Below are 12,217 nucleotides of genomic sequence, written 5' to 3'. Positions count from 1 at the left end.
AACATTATCTTAAAGTCCCAACACTACATAAATCTATAAAGTAGAAAGAAAAATCCCATTCTCCGGAGAGGAGACCTGATGAATTTACCATCTAGGTTTAGAGATTTCTTTCTTCTGTGTAGTGGGCACCCTTGTGTAGTGGGCATCCCCTCTTCTCTATGGTCTCTAGGCCGCATTCCTCAACTCTGGAGACCATGGGTTTACCAGTCAAGAAATTTCTGACATAAGCATGAATCGATATAATGGAAGTGTGACGGGGTGGGGTAGAATAAATCAAAATTCACATAAGTAAGTCAGGTTAAAGGCACAAAAGAGCTTCTGCCAGGAGGGACAGTCTCCCCCACTGTGCCGTGAGCTCTCCAAAGCCAAAGGCCACGTCCTGACTACCTCGGTGGCCCTCTCAGAGTGAAGCACATTGTCAGACCGATGGTCCACAAAAGCTATTTTGCTCATTGTCTGGTGCCTATGATTCCACATACAAGAAATATCTAGAGTAGGCAAACTCACTGAGACGGAAAGTAGTGGTTGCCGGGGACCGGGGGAAAGTTACTGTTTAATGGGTATGGAGTTTCAGCTGGGAAGATGAAACAGTTCTGGAGATGGATGGTAGTGATGGTTGCACAACGAGGTGAGTGTACTTAATTGAAGACATTTGTTGGCTAAGTGAATATAAATGGGTTGCATATTTCATTTGTGGATAACACATGACATCTTTATCCACCTCCCCCTTAGAGCTATCCCCACACCTCTCCCAGCACGCCCTGCCCTCCCCCCTCACCCCGTCGCACCTCCCAGCCCTCGTGTCCCTCTAAGCATCCCCTGGCAGCCCCCTGCCAAGCATTGCAAAGCTCTCATCTCAGGCCCTGCAACACCAAGAATTCACATTGTAACCAGACTGGGCTAGCTTCTCTGCAGCTTTATTGAGTAGCGAGAGGCAGTGTCACTTTGCACTGGACAGGTATCCACGGGTTTATACAAGAAATGCTTTGGGACAGACAGACAGACAGGGGGCAGGGCAGGGCAGGTGTCAGTGGTGGGGCAGGAGCACCGGGGGCAGCTCAGCCCGCCAAAGGGGCCAGCATCTGCTCCTGGGCGGTGAGGGCGTGGGCCTGGCTCTCTTCCTCCTTGAGGGTGTTGAAGAAGGTGTTGACTTTGTCCCTCAGGTCCTTCTCCAGGAAGCTCAGGTGGTCTTCCACGTCCCCCGCCAGGGGGCCCAGCTTCTGCCTGAGCTCCTCCACTTGCTGCACCATAGCTTTGTTGAAGGTCTCGCCGTAGGGCCCCACGGTGTGGCGGAACTTCTCCACCTGCTGGTCCAGGTGGCTGCTCAGCTCGGCCAGCGACCTCTGCAGCTCCGCGGCGTTGCCCTTCAGGTTGCCGCGCACGCTCTCGGTCAGGGGCGCCAGCTTCTGCCGCAGCTCCTCCGCGCGGGCCGAGATCTTGGCCTTCAGCTCCTCGGCGTGCTTCTTCATCTGGAAGGCCAGGCCCTCGAGCTGGTGGCTGAGCTTCCCCTGGACGTCCTGCGCGTAGGGGGCCAGGCTGCGGCGCAGCTCCTCCACGTTCTGGTCGATCTTGGCCTTGAGCTCGTCGGCATAGGGCGTGAGGCGCGCCTTGAGCTCCTCCACGTTCTGGTCGATCTTGGCCTTGAGCTCGTCGGCGTAGGGCGCCAGCGAGGCCTGCAGGTTGTCCATGTTCTGCCTCAGCACCGCCTCCATGCGCTCGGTGTAGGGCGTCAGCTGGCGCTGCAGCTGCTGGGCCTGGGCGTTGACCTGGGTGCGCAGCTCCTCCGCGTAGGGCCCCAGGCGCTGCTGCAAATGGCGCATGTTGTCGCCAATCTTCTGGCTCACCTCGCTGGCGTGGGGCAGCAGCCGGGCCCGCAGCTCCTCCAGCTCCTTCCGAATCTCCTCCTTCAGCTTCTCTGAGTCCTTGGTCAGGCGTTCGTGCAGCTCCGTGGCAAAGGGCACCAGCTTCTTCTGCAGGTCATCCGTGTATGTGTTCACTTCCCCAAGTTTGTCTTGGAAGAGGGTGCTGGGGCGGAAGGACACAAGGGGGCCACCGTTATGCTTGGCATTCCATGCCAGGACCTTGACTCCTTACATAGCACTCACCTTACACACACCTGCCTAGGACAGATGAGTGTGCAGGGTACTGAGTTCACCCATCTTTCCCCTGTGGCCTTCCCTATGGTGGATCATGATTTGAGCAAGTGGATGTAATAGACTAAGGTATTAACATTGAACTTGTATCTCTGAGTCTCCCCCTGAGCTTGAGTCACAGTATCTACCTATCATGTGACCTGGAGCAGCTTGCTTTCCTCTGCTTACCTGTAAAGTAAAAAGTGTGGACTCCGAGGTCCTCCCCAGCCCAGGTGTGCTGTGACAGAGATCACATTCTCTAGTAGAATGTTATGTTCTGGACCTCTTCCAGCATCTTCTAGCTACACCAGGTGCTGGCTTCCATGCCATGTGCCCACCCTCAGAAGCTTGCCAAATATACCCACCTCCCTTCCCATGATTTCACAGAGGCTTGTCCTTCTGGAATGTATTAGAAGCCAGCTCACACGACATTTCTTTCCCTTCCTTTCTTCTGCGAGCCTCAATACTAAGATGTGGTCATTCGTCATGCTCTAGAAAGTTAAAGCAGGGATTATTCAGCCCAACTTTTCTATTTGTATATGTGGATCCCAGGTCTGGAGACCTTGGGTCACCAGTGAGTTGGTGGCAGGGCAGTGGGTATCCTAAGCTCAGGTCTCCTGCCTCCGATTTCAGCCCTTGCCCACTCATTGCATGGCCTTTAAGAAGCTCCGCCTTGCAAGCTCTGCCCCTCTTACTTGAGCTGCTGGGTGAGCTCAGACTTCTGGAGATGTTCCACAGCCTTCTTGGCATTGTTGCTCAGCTGGCTGAAGTAGTCCCAAATCACAGTGGCCACCTGGTCAGCACTGACCTCCTCCTGGGCACCTGGGTGGAAAACAGAGCAATTCATGAGGACCTGTCTCCTTCCCTGCCCCTCTGCACCAGCCTTGAGCTGCAGGCCGGATGATGGGGGGAGCCCAGCCACTGATTTCCTTCTCTGCGCTTGGCTAGTTGGAAGCCATGGGGGTATGTAAAATGGGTATAGCACCAATGCCAGGGGGCCCACCGCTGTGAATGGACCAGCTCTCCTGTGAGCCAGGTGGCAACCAGGCAGCCGCCTGCATCCAGCTGTGGGCTGACAGGCACTCGGAACTGTCCTCTTACCTTGGCCCCAGACTCTCCACCCTTCCCTGCCTGATGCAACAGATGGGTCCTGCCTGAAAGTCCCATCCAAAGGCAGCTTCTACTCACCGGTGACAGCCACCAGGGCCAGGCTCAGGACCACAGCCTTCAGGAACATCCTGGGCTCCTTGCTGGGCTGGAAAAGTCTCTTACTGCACTGGATCCTTCCTGGATTCAGAGGGGGCCAAAGGAGAGGTTCTCAGGCAGCTCACCTATGCTGCTGCTCGAACTGATTGAAGCTCAGAGCCAGCCAGATATTTAAATCCCCACCGGGCTGTCCTCCCCGCCTTCTTCCCCATTGTGACTCCACGCTGGAAGGTGACACATTCCCAGGAGGCCTCTTGGACTTTTGTGACCCTAAGGCAACGTGGAAGGTGACGGCAGACTGGGGCTCAGGCAGCAGTCAGAAGCAGCTGCTCTGTGCACGTGCCCCACCCAGCATTGAAGGGAGGATGGGTGGGGGGCCATGAGCTGGGGGAGAAACAAGGCCTAGGGAACACCTGAGCCTGGGACTGATGCCCCAGAGGCCCTGTGGCAGCTCTGAGTCTGTGCCAGGCTTGGTGGGGGTGAGGGGGAGGCAAAGTTCACAGCTCCTCTGTCTGCTCCAGTGAGGAGTGGCCCCCCACTCCTACATCCCCCCAACCTGGACTCCACCTCAGAGCACCAGACTCTGGACTGGGACATCTAGGGCCACAGGTGCGGGCAGCGAGCTGAGATCCAGGGCTCTGGTCAAGGTGCACCCAGGAGCAGGGGACCCCTACAAGCCTTTGGGAAGGTGGGTGGAGTTGGGGGGTGTCCTGTGTTGAAGGTGTTCACTGTAAGTGTGCTTCATGTCCCATCACTGCCAAGTGTGTCACCTTGGTCTAGTGATTCAACTTGGCCTAGCCCTGAGCCTCAGTTTCTCCTTTGAAAAATGGGGTTGTTGGGTATATTAAATGAGATATTGCTGGTGAAGTGAGTAGTATAGTGCCTGACAGAGTAAGCACTAAAAATTAGTTGTTATTGTTGTTAATAATAATATTACTATTTTCCTGATTTGGATCAAAGCAGGGAATACAGTAGAGTGCTCACCGCTCCAGTGAGAGTGGCAGAGTTAGACCCAACCCTCCGGGGGTCACCAGGCAGGCGTGATGCAGGGTGAGGGGCAGGCTGGCCCGAGGCCTGATTCCTGCCCACCTCTCCAGCCACACTCCCTGGGTGGGAGCAGTCAGCTTGTGATGAATCACAGGACCTGAGGCTCTCAGGGGGCCTCTCACCAGGGGATGATGGGGATGGTGGTGGTGTCCAGGAGATCTTCTACTTGGGCTTCCAACGTTCTCTCCAAATGAGGTCACACACAGGAAGCTATCCACCAAGAAGGCGACACAGGCTGGTCGGCTTGGGCCCCTCTGCTGGACCACGCACAACACCGTGAGAGACTATGAGATGAGATCCATCGTATCGCACTGTTGGCTGCCCTCTGTGAGTGCAGTGCCTGGCACGTAGATGGGCTTCCAGTGGTCTGCCATTGGAATAGACCACAGTTGTGCTAACCCTGACTTCCATGTCTCCATTTTTTCGTATACCAGAAGTGGCTTGCTGTATCATGGAATGGAAGACAGCTGGAAGGCTTTCTGATGCTTGCACCCCTTCTGCAGAGTCCCCACTACCCAGCAGTGTCCCACACCACCCATGGTCACTTCCAGTGTCAGGGAGCTACTCCTTCCTGGAGCAGCCCATGCCGTCATGCAGTAGTTATTAAGGGTTCCGGTGCTGGAGTCGGACGCCCTGGGTTTGCGTGTGGGCTCCCCACGTACTGACTGTGTGATCTTGGGTGAGTCACTTAACCTCTCTGAGCCCCATCTGCCTCAGCAGGGCATAGAATAGTACCCGCCTCCTGGGGAGTCAGGGATATCATCTGAGTAATGCCGGGAATGGTGCCTGGAGCAGAGTGAGTGCTCATCAAGCACGAGCCATGTTTTACCCCTGAAAGCTTTACCTCCCTGCAACACGCCCGAATCAGGCACAGTCCAGCCTGGGCTGGGTGTAAAGGTCAGTGCCCCATCCCTTCCCCCCTCCAGGCCAGAGGTGAGGAGGGCAATGAGTCACCAAGGACACTCCGTTGAGTGTGGCCTCCTGGACTTACAGTCTGAGCAGCGGGCCTCTGGCTGGCAGCGCTGAATCAGCACTGCCCGGTCCAGCCTTGTGGCAGGGGCATGGGTCACAGAGGCTCATGTGCTAAGCCTCACTCGGACACAAGTGGAAGGAGAGTCAATCCAACCCCAGGGGACCATTTTTGGCCCCAACTGGTCAGGCCTTCTCCCCCTCGTCCTCCTCCTCCTCTCCTCCCACCACCAGTTGTGGTCTGGGGGCCAAGCCTGGAGGAGTCTCCTCATTCCAGGGGAGCCATGGTCGGGGGGAGGGAGAGAAGAAGGCGGGGAGAGGTGGCTTAGTCTGGGCCACCGATAAGACCCTTACTGAGATAGCCCTACTGAGACCCAGCTGGAGCTGCTGGGAGGGATACAGGCACACAAAGGTGCCAAGCCCTGTGAAAGAGTTAAGGTCCCAGGCGCCACGGCATGTCGCCACCCAGCTGCGTGGGCCCACACACCCAGGTTCTCTGCCCAGCTCGGCACCTCACCGCCGGGTCTCTCTGCCCACGTCTTCTGACCTGCCTGGGATCAGTGGCCCATTGCCGTGCAGGAGAGAGAGCACGACCTCCTCCAGACCCTCCACACGCATGGAAAGAGAGTTGGAGGAAACAGGGCCAAGGGCTCCAGCCAGCCCATTCTAGCATGACCCAGCCCAGCCTGGAACCTGCACTCCCACTGTGGCCCTCACCTCTGGGGCCAAGGAACAGGCCAGAACAGAAGAGGGAAGTGGACACAGTTGCCCTCTACCTTCCCCAATGTCCAAATCCTTCAGTGAACTCCTACTCAACTTCCTTTCCTCCCCACCCCATCACCAAAATCTGTACTCAGGAAGAGATCTGAAACGGGTTGACTCTGATGAATGAGTGACACAAATCTCCAAGGGTCTCATCTCTCCAAGTGGTTTGGTACCAGCATGGCTATTTGAAGACCTGGATTCTGGTTCCCAGCTCTGCCACTGATGGGCTATGGGTACTTGGGCATGCCTCTGGCCCTGCCTTAGGTTTCTTACCTGTAAAATGGGGTTAATAATGTCTACTTCACAGGAATCTATTCGTATTTTAGCAGATAACAAGGTCTATGTCAAAGGAATGAATCTGTATGGAGAAACTTCAAGTCTCAGCCACAGATAAAGAATTCTGAGGGTAGGGCCAGGTCACTTTCTCAGGCCTGTGATTTCACACTGTGGGTTTAGTCGCTTCCTCCTGAGAAGAGGGCCGCCTGTCAAAAGCTCTACTTCTACATTGGAGGCTCCTCCCGCCTTCAGACTATGCTGTCTAGGGAAGGACAAGGTGTTTGGGAGAAAGGGAGAGAGATTTATGAAGCCCCCTCCATGGACCAGCTGCTTTGTACATATCTCATTTACATTTCACCGCGATTCTGGCATATCAGTATTCTAGCCCCATTTTACAGAGGAGAACATCGAGGCACTGAGATGTTAGATCTCTGGCCCTGGGTCATATGAGTAAGTGCCAAAGTCATCATTTAAACCTAGAATTTCTTGGCTCTGACGTCTTCACATCCAGAAGACAAAGGCCCCTGATCCTGCCATCCAGGCTACAGCTCCCAGTGTGGGCCCAAGGGACACCTCACCCCGAGAAGGGCCCAGGCCTCTCCTGGACAGCTGACTGCCCCTGTAGAGCTCGTCTGGCCCCTCGCCCCACCAGACCAGCCTCACCACAACCTTGGTTCCTTTCAGTTGCCTAGCCAGCCAGGGGACTATGAGGGCCGTTATTGCCAAGCTGAGGAAGCTGAAGCCTGAGGTGAGAGTACTCAGCGCTGGGGGTCAATCCCAGCTGCCGCAGTTTGGGGAGGGCCCCAACCATGAGCCTGGATCCTGTCCCAGAGAATGTTATCAGTGGGTCCAGAGGGCAAGGTGAGGAGGAGGGGATGGTAGGATAAAGGCCTGGGACTCAGAGCGGCCTTTGACCTTCTCCCACCACCCCCTGCTCTGGGATCAGCTCAAGGAGGCTTCTGGGTAAGCAGCACCAGGGACTGAAGCCCAGAGACGGAGGTGCTGGGGAGGTGGCTGTGTGCCCTCACCTGTGTCCCCCCTCCCCGCACAAGCCTCTGCCCGTAGGCCTTCTGTGACTTCACTCTAGACACCCCATCCCGACCTGCTGAGTTGTTCCCAAGTCCGAGACAGCCCATCCCCCTCTCACATCACCCACACCCCTTGCAGGCTGTTGTCAGGGCTTGGGGCTGGGGAGTGGAGGGGTGGGAAGGACCTGGAGCCCAAGTGTGAAGGGCTGAGGTTTGTCCTCTAATCCCTTCTCCCATTTCGCCAGCCTCTCCCTGCGGAGCCAGGCTGTTCAGGAGGAATGGGGTCTCCCCAGGCCCAAGCCACCCCCGGGTCCTGAGCCCATCTGGGCTGCAGGGGTGGCAGAGAGCAGCATGGGCACCCGTAGCTTTCTAGAGATTTCCCAACTCCCAGCAGGCCTGACTGCCTCTGGCTACCCTCTCTCAGGCCCTGGTCTAGATTGATCAGCAGGTGACCTTTGCCCGGCTCCCTGGGCCCTCAGTGCCCGCTGCCCTGGGGACAATATAAAACAGGTCAGAACCCTCTTGCCTGCTTACTCAGTTCATCCCAAGAAGCAGCTGCTCCAGGTAATGCCCCCTGGGGGGAGGAGGAGGAGGAGGAAAAGGAGAGCAGGATGGTGGGGGCCAGGTGGGGGTCCCTGCCTAGCCCAGCCAGCAAAGCCTGGAGAAGAGCCTGCTAGAACCAAGGAAGCCTTAGGGCTCGATGAGCGTCCCCTCCCAAGGCATTCTGGGGAAACGGAGGTCCGTGGGGGAAGGTCACTTGCCCAAAGCTACGTAGAGCGTAGTGGCAGAACTGGGGCGGGCACTGGCTCCATTTTCCATGCATTCTGCATGTTTAGGACCCGAAGAAGACTTAGACACCCCAGTCCCACCCCAGGCAGAAAAACTGACGTCTGGAGGGTACAGAAAGCCACCCAGAGTCACACAGCATTTTAGTGGTGGAAACCTGGCCAGAACCCAGGTGTCTTGATTCCCGGTCTGGTGGGGTTTCTGCTCCATGCCACTCCTCCCTCTCTCTGGCCTGGGTCCCCCAAGTACCCTGTCTGAAAGCCCTTAGCTTCTCCCATACTAGGACGGGAACAGGTCCTTCCTCCTCCTGGCCTGACCCAGCTCAGGTCCTACTTTAAGGGCCACTGCGTCTCCCCAGGGAGGGCCCAGCGGCGGTGGGGGGACATGGGGCACCCCTCACAGGACACTTCCCTGCAGGAACAAAGGTGCCATGCAGCCCCGGGTCCTCCTCGTTGCTGCCCTCCTGGCGCTCCTGGCCTCTGCCCGTAAGCAGCTGGTGGGACCGGGCTGGGGGCGGGGAATGGGCCGCTATCTGTCTGGAGGACCCTTGACAGGTGGCTTGGGGATGCCGGGCCCTGATGAGTGGCCGGGCAGGAGCCAAGGGTTCCCCAGAGGCTAATCCACCCCACTCATCCCCACTCTCCTCACAGAAGCTTCCGAGGCAGACGATGCCTCCCTTCTGGGCAAAATGCAGGACTACATGAAGCAGGCCACCAAGACTGCCAAGGACGCACTGACCAGCGTGCAGGAGTCCCAGGTGGCCCAGCAGGCCAGGTACGCCCTCCCTTCCCTGCCCCCGGCCCCCCACCTGCCCCTGACTTGGTGAGAGCCCAGGAGGAGGGCTGTGGCTCTCCCATGGCCACCAAGGACCTGCGCCTCTCTGAGCCTTTCTGTCTGTAAAACAGGCTCCCTCGCAGGGAGAGGGCACCAAATCCCGCCTCTTATCCCTTTGTCGTCCCTCCTTTCTCCCTCCGTGTCCCGCGTGGCTCTGAGGAAGGCCATTCAGCCTTCACTTCCATTTTCCTTTTCTGATAGTCTGGCTCTAGGTTTGGCTCCACCCGACCCAATTTCAGCCCGGTGTGTGTGTATGTGTGTGTGTGCGCATGCGTGCGTGCGTGCGTGCGTGCGTGTGTGTGTGTGTGTGTGTGTGTTTCTGCCTCGTTCCAAGCCCTGGGGCCCGTGTGAGCAGAAGTCGGCCCTTCCTCTCCCACCCTGCCCCTGCCCACTAGTCCTCTGCTCTCCCCAGCCCCGTTCCCCGCCTCCACTTCACCCGCATTGACCGGCATTTCCATAGCAGAGGCGTTCACAAACATTTTTAGTACTCAGAACCCGCTGTGGAGTAGGTATTATTTTCCCCATTCTGCAGATGAGAAAACCAAGGCTCACTTAACCAAGGGACCTGCCCCATTTCAGGCAGCTAATCAACCCTCTGATGATTTTCTAAATGAGAGACGGCTTCCCTCGGCCCCGCCCCACTCAGAGCCACGGGGATGTACAGTTCTAGGGGGCCTCATTTGCCTAGACTAGAACGGCAGTCCTGACCTTACACATCTCCCCACTCAATCACTCCTCTCCAGCTTGCTTCAGACCCACGTGGCACAAAGGTCTGCCCCCACCTGGAGAAACTCGGATTTGGCTTGTGCTGGGGGTCCCATCATCACCTTTGACGTCTTTTCCTGGGGTGGCAGCTGTAGGGGGTTCCTGCCTGAGGTCTTGGGGCATTGCTGGGTGGAGTTGAGAAGGTGGTGGGAGAGGCAGTGGGGATATGGTGGGAGCCCCATGGTTGCCACTGCCTAGAGACCGGATCTCATCCCCACCCTGTTTGTTCCCCTCACTGATTTGACCCCCAGAGGCTGGGTGACCGACAGCTTCAGCTCCCTGAAAGACTACTGGAGCACGTTCAAGGGCAAGTTCTCTGAATTCTGGGATTCTGCCCCGAACCCCACACTGCCTTCACCTGAGGCCGCCTGAGATCTCGGTACCCCAAGTCCACCTGCCCATCCATCCTGCCAGCTCCTTGGGTCCTGCAGCCTCCCAGGGCTGCCCCCAAAGGTCGCTTGAAAGGGACGACATTCTCAGTGCCCTCCCACCCCACCCCAGACCTGGCCCACCCCCGGGGTGTGCTGTCCTTCCAATAAAGCTGGACAAGAAGCTGCCATGAGTGGGATGTCCCACGCGTGCCATGTATGTTTGGGCGCGGGAATGGGCCGGGGCTCTTCCGCGGGTGGGCTCAGGACTGACTCCAACTCAGGCAAGCCTGGGGCTGGTGTCCCACCCACCTCTTAGCAGCTGCTTGGGGTAAGGTAGGAATGACCCTACCTACCCTGCCTGCCTCCACAGGTTTGCGTGGAGGAGCAAAGGGGATGCTAGGTTTGGCAAGACTTTGATAAACTGTCAAGTGCTGTGTAACATGTCTTGAGTGTGTGCTCTGTGCCAGGCCCTGCGCCTGGCATTTTATGTCATCATCAGTATTGAGACTCTGTGTGTCCATCAAAATTCTGGAGTTGACTTGCCCTGCCCGGGCCACCTGGCCCTCTCAACCACACTTGAGGGAAGGAGGCCGAGGGGTAGTAGTTAAAGTAAGATACATCTGGGCTCTAGTCTTGGCTCCATCACTTCATATCAGCCTCAGTCTCTTATCTGTAAAGTGGGTACAATGATACCCCATCCACTGTAGGTTTGTTGAGAATGAATGAAGGAAAGGAGACACTGCACAGCACCTGGGACATCAAAGGCACCTGGTAAATGGCTGCCATTGTCACTACAGCCTGAGCTGATTGTCCTCTTGGGACCAGGATTGGAGTGGGGGGGGGGCCAGTGTCCTGGGAACTAAGGAGGAACCCAAGGTCACCCAACACAGGCTGTGCCCCTTGTGTCCCCACTACCCAACAGATGTTCACGTCAGAGGGGTCCAGAACCACAGACTACTTGAGCAGCCCCACACTCTTCCAATGACAAGACTGAGGCTCAGAAAGGTGAAGGCACGTGCCCAATGTCACTGAGTCAGCAAGCAGCAGAGCTGGACCTCAGGCCCAGGACAGCTGTCCACATTCTGCTCAGCTGACACAGAATAAGGCTTCGTTACTCCCATGCCAGGTGTCAAAGGCTCCTTGACAGATCTTGGTGGCGTCAGGACATCCAGCCCCACTGGGAGACGTCTGCTCTCTCTTTGGAAGTCCACCTGGGCTTCTCTTTGGGCCCAACTTGGCCAGGGATCCCAGCACCCACACCTGGAAAATGTTCTCACCCAAATCTGGGCTTGACACCTATTGTAGCTCAGGATGATTAGGAACTAAAAAAGCCCACTCCTTTATCCAAGAGCTGTTAAGATACACTGGAGGTAGAGGAAGGGTAGATTTTCCAGCACCAGGGCAAAAGGCCCTGAGGGCAGAGGGAAGGGAAGGCTCCGCGAATGCACTGCCCAGACCTTTGCAGGTCTGTGAAGCCACAAGCATGCACATGGGGGTGTGCATACCTGAGTGTGAAGAGGGGCCGGCTGTAAACACTCAAGTCCATATGAACTTGAACGCCTGGCCACAAACTTCTTTTTTTTTTTTTTTTTTACTAATCATGGATGCTCAGGAGCACGTAGGTCTAAAAGGGGCAAAATCTAGACCACCCTGCTCTTCAACCCCGGAAGTGACTTCACATCTCCAAGCTCCAGCTTCCGCATCCATACCATCGATTTCATGGCAGTCTACCCAGGATCTGGGGAAGGATGCAGTAAGATGATAGATGTGAAAACACTTTGGAGCTTAAAATGTGCTAGTTACCTGCAAGAGGTGGTGATGATTTTTCTGACTCAGGCCAGAAAAAGAGTGGCTGGCAGGGCTGGAGCCCCAGGGATGGAGCTGGCACAGCTGAGCCCGAGGAAACAGCGGCTGTTTCCAGGCAGGGTGGGAGTGTGAGGAATGGCACGAGGCCCTTGTGAAAAAGGAAAAGGGAAGTGTTTGTTAAAGTATTTTTTTGCATTAATAAAGGATGAAGGAGCAAGTGCCAAGCCCTTCA

General features: G+C 56.5%; 2 protein-coding genes across 3 annotated transcripts; one reads left to right on the top strand and one right to left on the bottom strand.

Annotated features, from left to right (window-relative positions):
- Nucleotides 1-901: 901 nt before the first annotated feature.
- On the bottom strand, nucleotides 902-3,468 carry APOA4 (apolipoprotein A4). Its single transcript, XM_068554852.1, has 3 exons — nucleotides 3,321-3,468; nucleotides 2,828-2,954; nucleotides 902-2,025 (listed from the first exon to the last, which is right to left on the bottom strand). The coding sequence occupies exons 1-3, from the start codon at nucleotides 3,367-3,369 to the stop codon at nucleotides 1,059-1,061; spliced, it is 1,143 nt and encodes a 380-aa protein (XP_068410953.1). The 5' UTR covers nucleotides 3,370-3,468; the 3' UTR covers nucleotides 902-1,058.
- Nucleotides 3,469-7,334: 3,866 nt separating this feature from the next.
- Nucleotides 7,335-10,618, top strand: APOC3 (apolipoprotein C3). Of its 2 annotated transcripts, none has more exons than XM_068556175.1 (4): nucleotides 7,335-7,358; nucleotides 8,627-8,694; nucleotides 8,860-8,983; nucleotides 10,060-10,618. In XM_068556175.1, the coding sequence occupies exons 2-4, from the start codon at nucleotides 8,640-8,642 to the stop codon at nucleotides 10,178-10,180; spliced, it is 300 nt and encodes a 99-aa protein (XP_068412276.1). In that variant the 5' UTR covers nucleotides 7,335-7,358; nucleotides 8,627-8,639; the 3' UTR covers nucleotides 10,181-10,618. The 2 variants fall into 2 exon arrangements, with proteins under 2 accessions (XP_068412276.1, XP_068412275.1); XM_068556174.1 differs by lacking the exon at nucleotides 7,335-7,358 and adding an exon at nucleotides 7,865-7,987.
- Nucleotides 10,619-12,217: the final 1,599 nt, after the last annotated feature.

Source organism: Eschrichtius robustus, chromosome 11, assembly GCF_028021215.1.
Source record: "Eschrichtius robustus isolate mEscRob2 chromosome 11, mEscRob2.pri, whole genome shotgun sequence".
Lineage (NCBI taxonomy): Eukaryota > Metazoa > Chordata > Mammalia > Artiodactyla > Eschrichtiidae > Eschrichtius > Eschrichtius robustus.
Note: the sequence above shows the minus strand (reverse complement) of the source record. Positions and strands in the feature narration are given on the sequence as shown.

Excerpts from the sequence above, each read along its gene's own strand:
- APOA4 (XM_068554852.1), bottom strand. The coding sequence starts at position 3,369 with ATGTTCCTGAAGGCTGTGGTCCTGAGCCTGGCCCTGGTGGCTGTCACC. Across the intron at positions 2,955-3,320 it reads GGCCCTGGTGGCTGTCACCG|GTGCCCAGGAGGAGGTCAGT; the intron begins GTGAGTAGAAGC and ends TTTTCCACCCAG. Across the intron at positions 2,026-2,827 it reads GAGCTCACCCAGCAGCTCAA|CACCCTCTTCCAAGACAAAC; the intron begins GTAAGAGGGGCA and ends CTTCCGCCCCAG.
- APOC3 (XM_068556175.1), top strand. The coding sequence starts at position 8,640 with ATGCAGCCCCGGGTCCTCCTCGTTGCTGCCCTCCTGGCGCTCCTGGCC. Across the intron at positions 8,695-8,859 it reads GGCGCTCCTGGCCTCTGCCC|AAGCTTCCGAGGCAGACGAT; the intron begins GTAAGCAGCTGG and ends CTCTCCTCACAG. Across the intron at positions 8,984-10,059 it reads CAGGTGGCCCAGCAGGCCAG|AGGCTGGGTGACCGACAGCT; the intron begins GTACGCCCTCCC and ends TTTGACCCCCAG.